At 43.2% G+C, this 17,583-nt stretch overlaps 1 protein-coding gene across 6 annotated transcripts in view; it reads left to right on the forward strand.

Annotated features, from left to right (window-relative positions):
• Positions 1-2,847: 2,847 nt before the first annotated feature.
• The window catches only part of Best3 (bestrophin 3), a 31,910-nt gene continuing 17,174 nt past the window's right edge, over positions 2,848-17,583 (forward strand). Inside the window, exons 1-5 of one of the 6 annotated variants that reach the window (XM_031349933.1) lie at positions 2,848-2,936; positions 3,429-3,662; positions 15,521-15,675; positions 16,896-16,973; positions 17,369-17,521. In XM_031349933.1, coding sequence (XP_031205793.1) covers positions 3,500-3,662; positions 15,521-15,675; positions 16,896-16,973; positions 17,369-17,521 — 549 coding nt within the window. In that variant the 5' untranslated portion in view covers positions 2,848-2,936; positions 3,429-3,499. Of the gene's footprint in view, positions 2,937-3,026; positions 3,663-15,520; positions 15,676-16,895; positions 16,974-17,368; positions 17,522-17,583 lie in introns of those variants that run through there. The other 5 variants (XM_031349935.1, XM_031349937.1, XM_031349934.1 and 2 more) reach the window with 5 other exon arrangements.

A 17,583-nucleotide genomic window follows, 5' to 3' on the forward strand; every position in this document is an offset into this window, starting at 1 on the left:
CCTACATCCTTCCTTGACACTATGAGACTCCACTTGGAGAGGAGGGATATTCATTTAGTTGGCTGATCGTTACCAAAAGCGAACTGCAAACAACTACCTTGTTGGCCATCAGAACTTCCAGCCTAAGGCTGAGGATGTAGCTCGGTTGGTAGAGTGCCTACCTCGCAAGCACAAAACTATGAACTCAGTCCCCAGCACCACAAAAAACAGGCACCAATGGCATACATCTCTAATCCCAGTACTGAGGCAATGGAGACAATGGAGCTAGGAGGATCCTGTTCAAGATAACTTGGTACTTGAGTTACAAGAAACCCTGCCTCAAAAATAAAGCACACACCACCATTCCACACCAATGTACATGTCATAATACACTTTGTGGGACCATTAGCTCAATGGTAGAACACTTTGCCTAGAAAGTGGAAGGCCCTGGGTTCAGTCCCCAGTTCAAAATATTCAGAACAAAAAACACCAAGGCAAAAATTGCAAGAATAGATTTTTGTCAAATATTCTTAAAGACTTCTAATATCTTTCAGCTATCTCCTATGTTACTTTAGCAGCTTCCTTATAGGTCCCTTGGACCTTCAGAGTAGGAAATGGTGGCAGATTAGCGGTGTTCCAGGATAGCTATCTCATTAGCACGTTTTTTTTAACTAATGTGAGTTTACTGCTGCTACCGCCATTAGGAAAAGCCCTGAGAGCAGCTGCTGTATCCCCGGAAATGCTCGAATATCAACCTTACACCCCAAAACTCTACACAGATTTTTGTCTTTCCAAAGATCAAAGAGTATATACATACACAGCAATCACTTTAACTTGCTTTTTCCTTCTTTTTTTTTTAAGTCTCATTGTAAATTCTTATAAAAGTAGATCCTTTTTATCTTAAATATTTACTAAGAACTGCTGTATTAATAGGTCACAAGGATCAAGCAGACCAGGAAACAGAGCCATAGTTTGTGCTTTGCCTGGTATTGACTTGGAGTTTATCTCTTCCACTTTGGAGGAATTTGACATAATACTCTCTGTGGTATTTTCCAACTAAGAAGATTCATATTTATTTGGCCAATTAGCATTAATAACACCCATTTTGGTGCTATGTTTGCAGATACACAATTGCTTTACAGTTAATTATATAATTGATATTTTTGGTCTTTACAACACTATAAACTAATAAATTGCCTAAGACTCCTGGGAATTTGACAATATACCCAGTCTAAATCTACGGCAGACCTGTTCTAGACCTTGGCCTGGCCTAACTTACCCTAAGAGCTGTGCTTTCTACATTAAATACTTCGTATATACTTAAATACTTTATGTATCAGAAAGCCGCTCTGTGACTTGTTATCAACAGGACCCTCCCTGATTCCATGAACTTGGTTGCCTCCTCCAAGCTGACCCAAGAACTCCCCACAACCCCTGGACCCCAAATTCTTTATTCACCAGGCCCAGCTCCTGGCGCTGGACACTGTTCCTCCACTCCTCTATCAACAGTCCACTTACCCGAGGGAACTTTCGATACTGTTCTGAGAGATCTTTCCTTAGGTTTCTTAACCTTTAGATGAACTTCACTATTGACCTATGCAAATTTGTATGTGGCTTCTCTTTCCACATTTTGGTAATTATTATTAATGTGTCTTTAGATTTCTTCTGGCTCTGAATTCCCTCCCTAAAACATAATAATGGTCTCATTATGGGCAGGTGTGTTTAGCAACCTCAGAAAATAAGTTTGGGGAGGAAAACTCAGATCTACAGGAAAAGTTTTTGAGCCCATGGCCAAATGTTAACAGTGAAAATTTCTGCCTTTCAGATCAAATCAGCTTTACTTATATTACAAGCATTGCGAGTATTAAAGTACACAATCACAATATTACCAGACATGTAATAACTGCACAATATAGACTGCATTAATTGGCTTGGTTAAATTAGGACGTTCTGGATTAAGGTCAAGATGTTGAATGTTACTCAATAATGACTTAATAACTCTTACCCACCAAATCAATACTCTCTTACTTTTAAGTATTCCTAATGAATAATTGAAAAATGGAACCAATCCTGGTGGTGAAGGCTAACCTCAGCTAATTGAGCGGTTGAGGCAGGAGAATTACAAGTTCAGGGCCTGCTTGGTCAACAGCAGCAGTTGTCAGCCTTCCTAACGCTGAGACCTTTTAATACAGTCCCTCATGTTGTAGTGACCCCCAACCATAACATTATTCTGGTTACTACTTCATAACTGCAATCTTGCTACTGTTTAGGAATCATAATGTAAATGTTTTTGGAGATAGAAGTTTCCCAAAGGGATCACACCCCACAGGTTGAGAACCACTGGTCTATAAAGTGAGTTCAAGACAACCTGGGCAATTTAAATGAGGAAAACCCTGTCTAAAAAAAAAGGAAAGGAGTGAGCTGTGGGTGGAAATCAGTGCTTGTCTGTCTGGCACGCATGCCTCTCTGGCTTTAATTCTCAGAAAGAAAAACAAAGAGAAACAAAGAGACTCTTTTGTAACATAATCTTTCTCCAAAATCCAATGAACCAGTTATATAAAGCTTTAAGAAACAGAGTGGTTAACAAATCCATTATTTAACGGCCATCAGATTTATATGCTAAAAACTTTTAATACCTGAAGCACAAAGCAATTAAAAAAAAAAAACTTTAGAGGCACATCAGTTCAAGGGAAAAAAGTTAAAAAAGGAAAATTAGTGCTCCTTAAAACAAAACAAAACAAACAAACAAAAAAACCAATTAAGATTAAGATTTGTGCTTAATTGTTTGCACTTGATGTCTCCTGCAGAGCAGGTGCAGAAATTCCACATCATAAAGGGCTGTGCGTTTTATTTTTGCTCCAGATTGTTACTTACAGGAGCCCAAAAACGTTACTTTGAAAAATTATCAATTTACTGTGACAGATATGCTGAACAAATTCCAGTAACCTTTGTGCTTGGTAAGTATAGGTCACACGCAGAATGCAGCCACACAGCTGTCTCCGTTAGATGACACAGTGACCGCATGAGAGTGCTTCCGGGCTGTGAGGCATGCCGGGAAAGCCGCTGCTTGCAATCGCGCACAGCCAACCCTAAGGTTTGCCTTCAGGGCTGCTTCTGCTAAGTTAACATGGAACAGTTTGAGGTCGTAATCTGCTGTTGGACCATTAAGCTTTCCTCTTCACTAACCCTCCATTTTTGCAGTCAGTATTTGAGTTCTAATACCCACTTACTGGGTGCCCTGACCTTGCCAGGCATATATGGCATTTCCTCCCCTCCTGGAGGGCAAAAATCATAAGGTATGGAGGATAACATACTTTCATAAGTAAAGTCGATTCTGAAAGTCGATTCTTTCGCTCGAACCCCTAAGAAAGCTAAAATTCTGCTACACGTGTGTCCGTTGAGATGTCTGCTGTAAGAAACTGCATGATGACGCCTGGTTATCCCAACAGGGTTTTACGTTACTCTGGTAGTGAACCGATGGTGGAACCAATTTGTGAATCTGCCTTGGCCAGACAGGCTGATGTTCCTCATCTCCAGCAGTGTTCACGGGAGCGACCAGCATGGGCGCCTCCTCAGAAGGACGCTGATGCGCTACGTCAACCTCACGTCCCTGCTCATCTTCCGCTCTGTGAGCACCGCCGTGTACAAGAGGTTTCCCACCATGGACCACGTGGTCGAAGCAGGTACGGGGAGGGTGTGTGTGTGTGTGTGTGTGTGTCCGTGTCATAGGCTCTTATCAAGATAGGGTACCTGATGGTAGGAGCCATCAAAATGTTTTTGAAAGTACCTGAGTGTATTTATTCAAGAAACATGGCAGAACCATTCTTAAAGGGCAAAGATAAGTATGTAAGATAGGATTCCTGCCCTCAACAAGTTTACTTGGCAGGTAGAGGACAGAAGTCGATAAAAGCCAAGATCCCTAAGATAAATACAATGATGGTGATCAGTCATTAATGCAATTGTTTTTCTGTTTATTTTGTTTTGTTTTTCGCTTGTTTTTTTTTCTTTGTTGCTGGTGTTTGTTTCTCTTGGCTTTGGCTTTGGTTTTGGTTTTTGAGACAGGCTATCACTGTATAGCCCAGGCTGGCCTTGAACTCGAGGCAATCCCCCTGCCTCAGCCTCCCTGGTGGTGGGATTACAGATGTGAACCACCAAGCCTAGTTTATAGCTATTTCAGTTAGGTCTCAGGACGTCCTGAAAACAGTAGAAGGTGGATTTAAGAGATTGCAAGCTGTCCTGAATGACATAGCTGCAGAGTGGAAGGAACAAAATTAAGATTCAGGTTCAGAAACACTGTAATAAAGTATGTCTTCAAGCAAAGTCGGTTCTGAAAGTAGGGGCTTGCTGTTGGTTTTCATCCAGGTAAACTGGATTTTCACTACCTGGATGCAGCCCTCTCAGGGTGGACCTGCTGTCTCTCCAGTGTTTCATGAGAGGCTAGATGTTGCTATTCTGTGTAGGTTCCTGGGTTGTTCCTGTGTCTAACATGCTGAAAACGAGTCATGTGTGAGGTATGGCGCTCTCTGGTATGTAAATATTTATCGAAGAAGCTGTTCAACCAGCCTTCAGAGGAGTGAGGGCTGAGTGAGGTCATTCTGCCTTCATTCAGGCTGCAAAGTAAGCAAATCAAATTGTAATCTCCAGTTTTCTTTTTCCTCCAGAAGAATACTAGAGGGTTCTGTTTGTTTTTGTTTTTAGTTTGTTGTCTTTCTTCTTATTTTTGAGGTTTTTATTATTTATTTATTTTATTTGATGGGTGACACAGATAATATCCAAGAGCACACAGCACAAGGGTTGGAATTCTGACTCCACCATTCACTAGTCACATGACGGTGTTTAGGTATTTAGCCTACCTGTGCCTCTGTCTCCACATCTATAAAATGGGCTTATGCTTTTGTACACCTTGTAGGTTCAGTATGAGAACTAAGTAAGTTGATATTCACAAAGTGCTCAGGGAAATCCTAGCCCCTGGCAAGGGCTGTGTAATTTCTTACTCCTTTAAAGGAATCATCCAGACTGGCTAGCACAGGATTATGGTCACTTCTGAAGACTCCTTGTGCCCACAACATTCCAGATCTTCCAGATCTATTTACACCACAAGATTGAGAAAACTGGGGTGGGGAAAGAAAGCAAGGGTGTATGTACATGATGGGTTATTATTACTCTGCCAGTGAAATGAGCCGATTCAAGCCAGATTAGAGTATAGTATATTAAAGGCAGGTTTGTTGGGAAGTTGCTCTAGGGTAAGTTCACTGGCCTCAAAGACTGAGATCAAGGAAGTCACCATGGAGAGGGGGCAGGGGAGAGAAAGAGAAAAGGTATGTGTACAGAGAGAGAAGAGATAAGGGAGGGGGGATGCCTGGATTATATAGGGAAGAGCCTCTAGAGAAAGGGCAGCCCAGCCCCTAGGCTGGAAAATTCAGGATTGGGGGCAGGGTTTGTCAGGTAGGGACTGAAGGATGCTGGGAGAATCTGGAGGCCAGACCTGCTTTGATATGTAAAATATGCACCTCAGTCCCTTGTCCCTGGGTCCTAAATCAAACTGTAAGAAAGATGTGGGGTGCAAGGAATAGGATTAAGACAGAAGGTTAACAAGCCTGGAAAACACACAGGGGTATTTGTGTAATGCCAGGATCTAAAACAGAATGAACTGCCTGCTGTCCTCTATGTCTAAGGAGGACAGCTTCAGAATAACTAGCCTGAACCGCTCCTGGGCAACTTCAGTTTCTTCCCCCACCACTGACTAAACTCAGTTGTTCATCTAAAGTGCATTGGCCTGGACCCCACTTTGAACCTACTGACTGTAACAAACCTGGACCTTTAGATGTCATGCTTAGACCCCTCACTTAGACATGCTTCCATGTCTCTCCCTCCATCTTTGTATTTGAAGACAATCTTGTCACCTAACCCAGACTTGTCACACATGGAATCAAAAATGTACATCCCATTCCAGGCTCTGCTGCGTGTAATATTTAAAAAAAAAAAATCCACACTAATGCCGGCTATGCTCTGGCCCCAGCGGTCTCGCTGCCTCCATGGCTAACCACATGAGGCAGCCTCCCATCTCGAAGTTTGCTTGCTGTGACCGCTCACATTCCCAGCCATCCACCCCCTGTGATCAGTTGTCACAAATCCCTCGAAACCCAGTGAAACCAAAACTCTAGAGGCTTATCATTTACCAATCAGATTTATAACAGTAAATTCTCAAACTATAAAACACCCACACAATGAACTCATAGCCAACTGATATTGATGTAAGCTGCCCACCTAGGTGGAACAAATTGTCCTGTAGTAATCCAATCCCTTCTATGATATTCATAGCTACCCATGGCTATTCAAAGCCATGTGGATCGGATTCATCCCCTTCTTCCTCCATCTTCTCTTTCTCTTCTTTCTGTCCTTACTGTCCTTGATCTGCCACCCGAACTAACGCCCTCCAGCCTACCTCAAGTCTGCCTTGCTCCCGAAGTCCAAAATGCAAGTTCCTCTCTCCTGTGTTCCCTCTTCCTCCTTGGACCCGGAAGTCCTGCCTCCCTTCCCAGTGATTGGCTTCTTGTCGGCTTTATTATCTCATCAACTAGAGGAAAATTCCACTACACGGCTCATTTTGGTCATTTTTTTCACACATTGAAATTGACGAAATGTTAGTTTTTAAAGGGGCGTTTAAAAGCAAACAACAGAATTCTTTTTCTGATTCCTGGGCAAAAACCAAGAAGGGAGAGGGCGCAGGAGTAATCACCACTAACAAAGTACCCATGAAGAAGCCAGTAGATTCAGACCATAGCCCTCCTGGGCACTGCTGAGTTCTAGGGCATGCCCCTCGGGCAGTGAGACCGAGTAACTTGTTTGTGCATAGCTAGCATAGTTCTTGGATTTAAATTCTTAGTTTCTTAGGACTGGTTAAAGGAGACAAAAACCAAGAGATTAGATGGAGCCAAATCTTAGAGCTCATGAACTTGTGACTCACACCAGCCGTGAAAAGGTCCCGTTGGTCCTGGGACAATGGCAGATAGTGGATGCTGCAACAAAAGGGTTGACCCAGTTCAAGGCCAACCTGAGCTAGAGAGTGAGTACCTGGCCAGACAGGACCATGTATCAAGATTGTGTCTCAAAGGACAAAACAGAAATGAAGCGGGGGAGGGGGTGCTTTTATAAAAGGGGCAGAGGACACAGCTTGTCTGTGAGGAATGTAAAGTGTGTGCATAGCTTATGTATAGTGTAGAGCCCATGTGCTGGCTGGGAGAGCAAAGGTTCCAAGCTCCTGTGCTGCAGGAACAGCCCCAGAGGCCAGCACTTCCTGCGGGGCCCAGCCAGCACCCTCCGTCCATGGCAGCGCTGACTCATGCAGCGTCTGGCTCCTTCCCCCATAGAGAGGGCTGACTCAGAGTCTCACCCAGGCTCTGTTCCCAAGGCGTCCCAACTGGACACATGCCTCTGCCACTCCCTGACTGTCCTTTGCCTGTCTCGCCAAGGATTCTGGGAAGAATAGGAAGTTGAAGATAGTGGAAAATATTTGGCAGATGTCCTGAGTCCAGAGTCAGGGCACTTACTTCTGCCTAAGGGGACAGAACACTGGTAACTATGCTACTACACTGCATTGTGGGGGCAAAATAAGTGGATAATGGCAATGACAGAACCACAGCCACACACACATATACACATATGTCCCCCCCACGTATATACATACATACATACCCACCCCCACATATATATACACACACACATCCCCCCTACATACACACATACATAAATACACACATATAAACACACACACATACATAAACATACACATGTATATACACGAAAAAGCATACCGATATGCACACATACAAACAAATACATACAAACACACACACATATACACATACACCTAAACACACACATATTACACACACATATATATAAACACACATACACATATACACACATAGTCTCTCTCTCTCTCTCTCTCTCTCTCTCTCTCTCTCTCTCTCTCTCTCTCTCTCTCACACACACACACACACACACACACACACATGCGTGCATGAGCCCAAGCACCTTATCTATCAACTACCCTACTTAAAATCACTGGAAAGAAAAAGTATGTATTTCAAACTTGAGTGCACCTCAGCTAATGTTAAATCCAGTGATGAAAAATGTCCATATCTAACAAGATCCTAGGGGCAGTGGTAAGTGGCCCCTGAATCACAGGCTGAGAGACACTGAGAGTTAAGATAGCTTCCTCAAAAGCTCTTCCCACTGCTTCATGGAAGGCTCTGGCTTGCACGGCCTCCCTCAGGGGCAAGAGGGAACAGGAGACGGTGGTAAAATGGAGGCCAGCTGCCTCTGCCAGACAAGCCAGGCCCTTCCCTGCCACTCTCTGAACTTTCTTTGATTTTAAATGAAACACTTGAGTTTTTAGTATTCTGAGGAGTAGAAAGGCCATACTGCATGCTGCCAGGGAGATATATCTGATTTGTTATCACGGGTTAAATTTCTCATAAAATACTAAAAAGCTTGTATTGCTGCTTATGCTAAAATTGAACTAAAACTCAGTCAGTTATACTACAAAGTCCTGAGGTGTGGGGAGGCAGTTATTGGTCAGAGGGACTACAACAGAGGCTCTGCTACTTGCCTGTTGACTCTGAACTTGTCCTGGAAAATTCTAGTCATTCCAATCACCTGCCCTGGAAAATGTCACTCATCCTAAGCCAAGTGCATAATCCTGGATCTTTGCTAACTCCAGTCATGACCTTAATCAAGTGTTTATATTTTAGAACCAAGCTGAATCCAAATCTTTACCTAGTACTTTATGAGTCTCAGGGAACAAAATAGTTCTCTGCAAAGTAACTCATCAGAATCAGAAAGATGGAAATAGAAAATCACCAACTCTTGAGAGAATAAACAATGAAGCTAGCAATAGCTACCAGGCATTTGCTCATTCGATAAAACTTCACTGGGGAGGGAATGTAGTTGGTTGGCAGAGAGCCTGCTCTGCACGCACAAAGCTCTGGATCTAACCACCCCCAGCTCCCCACCCCCCTTGCACAGAGGAGAGCCAGACATGGAGACTTGTGCCTCTAATCTCAACACTGGGCAAGTAGAGACTGTTATAACAGGAGTTCAAGGTTATCATCAAGGACACAGTGAGTTTGAGGCCCACTGTGGGCATATGAGAGTCTGTCTTGGAGCTAATGAATTAATTTACAAATAAGAGGATGGAAAGATGGCTCAGTGATTCAAAGCGCTTGCTAGCCTTTTGAATTTGATTTGGCCCAGGTTTGATTCTCCGAACCACGTGGCACCTCACAACTGCCAGAACTCCATTTCTAGGGAATCCAATACCATCTACTGGTTTCCCAGAGCATCAAACATGCACGAGGTACCTGTACATTCATGCAGACAAGAATTTATAAACAGAAAAAATAATAGATAAACAAATACATAAATAAATCTTTAAAAAAAAAAGGTAAAAACCAAGTACATTGTACACTGTATGCCAGGCAATGGGAATACAACTTAAGCAAGAACATAAAGGTTGTTGTGGATCAGTAACAGTTATCATAACTTTTGTTCTGCAGTAATCATTGTCTGAGGCAAGCACAGACACATTGGCAGCTGAACTTCGTGTCTCTACCTTTGTGTTTCTCTTTCTTCCCCCAAAGCAAGTGTTTTCCTCTTGTGCTCAGCTAATAAGAACATTTAAACATTTAAACCTTTCAAGAAAAGTTCCCCTTTACTTTTCTTAAAACCCTGGAACCTTAAACAAACTTCTCAGAACTTCTCCTGGGAGCAGTGGAGCTCTGGTGAGACTCCTCCAGAGGTTGTCTGATTCACATGATTAAAATGTGAGTGAGCACTGGGCCTCCTTCCCGGTGGCTGAGAAGTAGAAGCCCTGACTTAAGATGCACCTGCTGCAAGACCGGGCCTATTTGTGTTTCTGGCCTAGCCAGATCATATAATCCAGGACTTCACCCTGAGAAAAGCACTTGGATTTTGTATATTTATTCCTGCCCTTCAGCCGTCTGTCGTTCTCTTGGGTGTGTTCCTGGTTCTCAGGCTCCTTTGGGCTTCTTTAAGTGCCTAAGTGCCCTTAGAGGAGAGATGGCCAAAGGGACTGTGGTATTCACACCTCGCCAACTTCCTCTGCTGGCTGAACTTTTAGAGGCTGAGTCAGTTATTCCTATATTCTCAAATGATGAGCCTGAACAGACAGAATGTCATCCTGTGAGGGAAACCTGGCTCACTGTGTGCACTCCTTGCTCCACATGGGAGACAAAGTACAAGGCAGAACTGGACCTCCTTGAACTCATGCCATCATGTGCCAGTAGACAGCCTCCCTGGTCAGTGACTAGAGTGGATGTCTGTCCACCCAATAGTTCTGAAAGTATGATCACAGTCATTGAATTGTCGAGGGATTTTTTTTTTCTTTTTCTCTTTCTTTTTCTTTTTTTAAAGACAGGTTTTTGCTATGTGTCCCAGCTGTGTGCCACCATGCCAAGCCAGGTTCTTTTTGTATTTGTTGTCTATTCGTTTGCCTGCTTTGTTTGTTTGGAAACAGAAGCCTACAGTATAGTTGGGGTTAGCCTGGAACTCACTATGTAACCTAGACTGACCTGAAACTCATGGCAATCCTCCTGCTTCAGCCACCCAGGTACTAAGATTAAAGTCATGTGCCACAGTATCTAGCAAGAGAACTCCTATATGTTGCAGGCTCACAGGCAGCCTGGCGAGTGTGAATCTCTGGGGCTTAGACACAGTGTCCCAGAGATCCTACTCAAGAAAGCAACCCAGGACACTGAAGTATGCAGGACACTGGAGCGCCCAGTCTTCAGACCACTTCCCCCTAACTCTGCCGCACATTTTGATCACTGAAGAACTACTGAGTTCTGAGGTCACAGAGATGGCTTAGCAGGTGAAGATGCTCGCTGCCAAAGGTGGTGGTCCAGATTTGATCCCTTGGACTCACGTGGTTGGAAGAAATAGCTCTTACAAGTCTCCTCTGACCCCCACAGTACACTGGGACCTGTGCAAGCTTGCACACATACATACAATAAATAACATTTTAAAAATTAAAATCATTACTGATGCCCAGCTCCCACTCTCAGACATGATTCAATATCAGTTTATCATGCAGCAAACCTTAGGAGATGCTACACATTAATTCTTCCCGTCACAAATTGGCTCAGATATGCTCAGGGAAAGCAAATGAAATTCAGGGGCATCCACTTAGACAAGGAGCTGAAAGCACTAGGTGTGTTATGTCATTTCTTATGTGTGTGTATCATTGTATAGAGTGCAGTGACCTGCCAAGTGGAATATGGGATGGAGATATGAATGGCTACAGATACTTTTGGTTATGTAATGATATAAAGGGATAATTCTTTTCAGCCAGTGTCACCACTTCCAGGTCAGGAAGCAGGAGCTGATGCAGAGCCCATGGAGGGATGCTGCTTAATGGCTTGCTTCCCCTGGCTTGCTCAGCTTGCTCTCTGATAGAACCCAAGACTACCAGCCCACAGCTAGATCTCATGGAGGCTTTTCCTCAAGAGAGGCTCCTTTCTCTGCGATGACTCCAGCTTGTGTCAAGTTGACACACAAAGCTAGCCAGTACAGTACTATAACTCATTGTTGGGTTCTTAAATCATTTTAAAAGTAACTGAGCATCATTTTTAGTGGGATTAAGTGGATATAAACTACAAACAATGTTATCCTGCATGGCGGTCAGAGAACACATATTGTAGAAAAACATGTCAATTCCTTTTGAACCATGTAAGTCTCCCGGTCACTTGTGATGTGATGTGCTGCCCTGTGACAGTCAGGATGTGCCTCTGTCCCCTCCCAATCTCACTTTGCAGCTTCCGAATACCCTAAGCCTCTCCCATCCTATTTACAGAGCATCCCTGGTTGTAGTAGTAGCTCTGTTGTTTGTAAGCATTTGGAAACGAGCCAGGGACATCGAGCTCTTCTTGAAGAGAAGGCTCAGGCACTGACAGCACAGCTTTCTCTTAGAGGAAGAAATGGCGTCGAACCCACTCTGCCTTTGAGCTTGGAGCTGCAGAGCAGCGGTCATTCTGCTGACAGTCTCTTCAGAAGGCCAAAGACACCTGCCTCTGCTTCAAGCCGAGGGAATCTAGGCCAACTACACAGCAGACAGATCCGTGATGGCAGAGATTATGCCTGGCAATCCATTTCATTAGTCCTTTGGCTGAGGGGCATGACAAATTTGCCTTCCCGTAGCAAATCTCACTCCACAGAACTACAACTCAAGTTGTAAGTCAGTGCAGGCATCCATCTCTAAGGACAGGTATGTGGATATCTTACCCTGGTTAGACATATTAAAGAAAGCTGTTTTCCCAACAACTGGCATAAAAAAAAAATCACTGGGAGGAGCTGAGCCAGCCAGAAGGAAAAGAGACATTGAAAGGCATACCAGGCACATGCAGTAGCCTGCCAAACCCCAGGGAGGGCCTAACAGAGAGAGGCATGCAGCTGCAGGGTGCTGACAGACTAGCCAAGCTACAGCTCTCCAACAACTGGAATTAATTTACCTTAGAGATGAGGGTAATGAAACATTTTTCAGTTTTAAAGCGTTGGCATCTGGGTATCATGACCTGATATGCTGATGCAGATAATTTCTCTCTATAACTAATGCCCTCTCGATGGGTTTGACCCCCACTCTGGAGATTTTCTTTCAATTGACCATCGACGTGATTTCCAAAGTAGGGTTGCTTTAGATGTTTGAGCCGGCAGGGATGCCAGTGTCCTTCTGACTGTACACTCCTGGATGATGCAGTCAGGACTTCTGCTGCTTCTCCTCTCTCTCAGCACCTATTAAATTATCCATAACTTCTGGCTGAAAACTTGAAAATCACTAGTTTTCTTCCCTCCCTGTGACCTGTTTAAATCAATAAATATCCTTCCCCGAGTGCAGGACCCAGCTCCAGCTTCAGCATCGGCACTAAACAAACCCTTGCACTGTGTATTTGCTCTCTCCTTAGACACCAAGAAAGGACGTACTAACACAACTTGGTCTACACTCCTGAATAAAATAATAATAATTATAACAATAATAGTAACCAGACACAAGGTTGTCCTTTGGCCAAATTACAGAAACTGAAGCCAGTATATAAGTAGGTTGTGGTTTTGTTTTGTTTTGTTTTGTTTTGTTTTTTTAAGAATTACACTCCCAAGATTCTAAGTGTTAGACAATCTATATGGAACAACTGAGGTAGGTTTCCAGCTAAAGGAGGGACAGCTGTGGAAGTCTTTCTGCCAGAAGTGAAGAAAAGCCAAGTTCACCTATTGACTGTTTTGTTTTCTTTTTAAAACATGAGAGCCAGTTTGTTCTTGAGCCGAATATGAGTGTCAGTGGCCTTGGAACATGGGTTCTCAGGTTGCCCCAAACCACATGTTCCATGTAGAAGATGTCACTGGTTACAGAACAAAGAAAGTCACAGGCCAAGGCTAACTAACTTCTTATAATAACATTTAACAGTAATCCAAAACTCTGCAAACTTTTCTTTTTAAAAAAGAAAAGATGAATTATCTGGATCACGCAAAGTATTGGGGTCCTCCCAGAACTTATGGAATGAACATATATATTCACTCAGATATATATTCATTCAGAAATGTATGAAATTATATCCATAAAACTAATTTTATTATCAATTTTGGCTTATTTTTGTCTCTGAAATGTAATATGTGTAAAGGGAATTTATGGGAATGATTTACAGGTTGCAAACTAACTAATCCAACAATGACTAGCTATGAACAGAAAGACCAAGGATCTAGTAGTTGCTCAGTCCCACAGGGTTAGATGATCTTAGGTAGATGTAGATGATATAGATGTAGATGATGTAGATGATGATGTAGATGATAGAATCCTGAAGAAGTAGCTGAATGCCAATGAAGGAGGATGGTGCACCCTCTTACCTCAAAGGTTTGAACTAGAAGGGGATTCACCTACTTCAAACCAAGCAGAAAAATCTCTCCCAGGCATGCCCTCCATTTCTAGATTGTAGTTCATTCAGATGTAGTCAAGTTGGCAATCAAGACTAGCCATCACATACAACAACTTTGAGTTTTATTGAAAGACAAGAACATAATTATTGGCCTTTTCTAACTTCCAAAAGTCCCATTCCCTAGGCTTGAGCAGAACCTTCTAAGCTAGTATAAATAATGTGATATAATTCTAACCTAGTGTCCTGAAGGAAAATATTGGTACTATCACTATGAGTATTTCACATACTGGATCGACAGAACCTTCTTCCATTAGGGCAGTGGTTTTCAAGCACTGTTTTATGTTAGAATTTCCTGAAGGTCTTTGTAATCATGCAGCTGCCTGATCCCTGTTTCAGTAGGCCACCCAGGGAGATTTAGAGGGTTCCTGCCTGTCCCCACTCAGACCAGTTGAAGCAGAATGTGGGAACAAGGTGGTGGCACTTCTAAAAGTGTTCAAGGGACTCTAACAGCAGACCCAGCTTGGGAACTCCTGCCTGCAGGAGGGGCCAGCCCTGCCCAACTTTGCTAGGAGTCAAGAGTGAATTCTGAAAACGAGGTCTTCTGTCTGGAACCTCACTCTTGAGAGCATTGGCCTAAGTCATACCAGACCTAGGGAGCTCCACTCCCTGAGGAATCAATGGCTGTCACATTGTGTGCCTTATTTCTTCCTTGGCATATTTTTTTATTATAATATTGCCTTACATGATAAGGAGAGATAACAACTTGAAATAGGAAAACCAAGTTTGTAAACAGACTACAGACCAAGATGTAAATGTGTTACATTAAGGCAAAGTTGGTTTTTACCGGAACGTCAGCAGTAGCTCATCCACATTTCACTAGTATTACAATTCAGAGACAAAAAAAAAAAAAAAAAAAAAAAAAAAAAACTACACACACAATTAATATCTAGTAAAATTGGTTATATGGATAATACTTCAATCAGAAAATACAATTTATACTAAATCAAAACATTTAGAAGCCACTCAAAGAGTTAAAGGGGTGGGAACAAGGAGTCATGGTAGCTAGCTATACCCGCGTCATTAACTGACTCACTCTGGCCTTGGTTCTGAACACAGAACACATACCCTCTGCACTGAGCATAGCTTGTCACCACACAACACCTCAGATTCTTGGTGTGCTTGATTTTGAATTGATTGTTGGCCATTGTACACTCAGAAATCTGTTACCAAATAGTTACAACCCATACTCAGCTACTCAATCTCATATGGGGCTGTGCCTCACATTCTAAGACCCTGTGCCTAGGCTCATGTATGTGTCTTTCTTACTTTCACTATCAGATCACCACAGTGCTGCATTGCTTCACATATCAGTGTATGTGCGTGCACCTTGTATGTGCACATACACACACACACACACACACACTCATGTGTAAAACTCCTCCTCTCTAACACAAATATAAACCACCAGAGACAAGAATCTTTATGTCTTTAGCACCCTCCCCTACCTGAGTATGCTTGCACAGACTATGTGAAAATATGGCAGTGCATCAGTGCTTAACTACATGTGTATAGTATCTGTATTGTTATTTTGTGTGAAGGTTTTATGACAGCAGATGAGAGGAAATTATTTGACCACCTCAAATCGCCTCATCTGAAGTACTGGGTTCCGTTCATTTGGTTTGGAAATCTTGCAACCAAAGCCCGGGATGAAGGCAGAATCAGAGACAGCGTCGATCTACAATCACTAATGACTGTAAGTGTCCATGAACATGAGAAGAGGGTACTAGTCAGAGCTCAAGAGGACCCTGGATGCAACAGGTTAGACCAAAAAGTCAGGAGGCAGGAAGCCATCCTGAAACCCTACATTGTGCAGGGCATGAAGGAGCAGGACTCCCTCAGGCTCCTTGGAAGTGCTTGCTGTCCACACAGCGTGCTCTGCAAGAGGCTTATGGGAAAGTGTTAAGTGAGCATTGCCAAAGACTCTGAAAAGAGGCATTTGGTAGCCCTTGCTTATGAATTCTAGAATAAAATCCTCTTTTTCTTTTTTCTTCTCAGTGATGGGATGAAACCCAGAGGGCCTTTTGCATACTAGGCAGCAACCTTCCTCTGAGCTGAACCCCTCACCACCCAGAATAAAATCCCAAGGAAGAATAAGCCTTAATCCCACCCCATCCCTGCCCAAATTTGAATAGTCTAAACTTAAATCAGACTTTTAGTTGCTCCAGGGAACAAATCAGTGTCTTGCTGAATAAAGGAGCTCAGGACTCATCAGAGAAGTTTCCGCAGGGGCTGTGGATGAGGCTAAAGTGACTATACAGTTTTCATGCTGGGGTAATGTTAGATTCTAGTTTCATATGGATAAGGAAAGGAATCAATGACCCCTCAGCCTTCCTGTTACAGATAGATTTCCTGTCCATCTGGGCATTTCCATGTCTTTTCCAATAGCTCTAGCAAGAATGTTTTTAAGGAGAGAAATAAAAAGATGCTTGCCATTTTTTTCTACCAAAATAACTGGTAATCACTTATTTAAAATATTAAGGTTCTTAGCTTCCCATAAGCACCTGGAGCCAGTCTATACATTGAAGATTCTGGGTGAGGAAAACGGGCTTAGCCTAAACATTCCATCTTCTCTTAATATTTATAAAAATGTGCCCAAACATCCTCATCATTCTTTTCTTTCTTTTTACAAACTGTTCCATGGTATCCTTCAGTTTCTCATTCTCAGAACCTCTCCATTCACAGCAGCCTCAGGGCCTGGCTTACCAGTCTCACAAAGCTGGCCTCAGAATTTACCAACACACTCATCAGCGATGTGTATGTGTGTGTTGTGGCAGGGTTGGGGGAGTTGTTCTGAATCCCAGCTAATGTTCATTACCATGGTTGTCATTTTAGTAAAGTGCTTTTTTGTTTTTGATTTTTGTTTTTGTTTTGTTGTTGTTGTTTGTTTTTTCTTTTGGTCTGTTTTGGGCCTAGGAAATGAATCGGTACCGCTCTTGGTGCAGCCTCTTATTTGGTTACGACTGGGTTGGCATTCCACTGGTCTACACACAGGTATCAAATGCTGTGCATGCTACTGCAGTGGGGACAGGGGGAGGGGCAGGAGATTAGGAACCCAAGGTTGATGTTGGGTGTCACTTCTCAGGGAGCCATCCACGTCATATTTTGAGGTAAGATCTCTGAGACTTAGAACTGCCATCTTTCATTTAAACTTGCTGGTCAATGAGGCCCAGGATCTCTGTGTCCACCCCTTGCCCAGCACTTGAGCATTTTACTCCAGTGCTTGGATTCAAACTCATGTTCTCATGCTTGTGCTGCAAGCACTTTATTGACCGAGCTGTATTCCCAGCCCCATGCATGTATGTTTTGTTTCGTTTTGTTTTTGTTTTCTTCTCCCACCTGCGTGCTTTGCACCACTGTGCTCTCACCCCACCTTCTATCTGTCCCAGGTCGTCACTCTGGCCGTCTACACATTCTTCTTCGCCTGCTTGATTGGACGGCAGTTCCTGGATCCCACCAAAGGCTATGCAGGGCATGACTTGGATCTGTACATTCCTATCTTCACCCTCCTCCAGTTCTTCTTCTATGCAGGATGGCTCAAGGTAGGTAACAGTCTCTGTGTCTCAGACCCTGCCCCCTACACACACACACCCGCCACCTCCTC

This window comes from Mastomys coucha, unplaced genomic scaffold, assembly GCF_008632895.1.
Source record: "Mastomys coucha isolate ucsf_1 unplaced genomic scaffold, UCSF_Mcou_1 pScaffold4, whole genome shotgun sequence".
NCBI classification, from domain to species: Eukaryota; Metazoa; Chordata; class Mammalia; order Rodentia; family Muridae; genus Mastomys; species Mastomys coucha.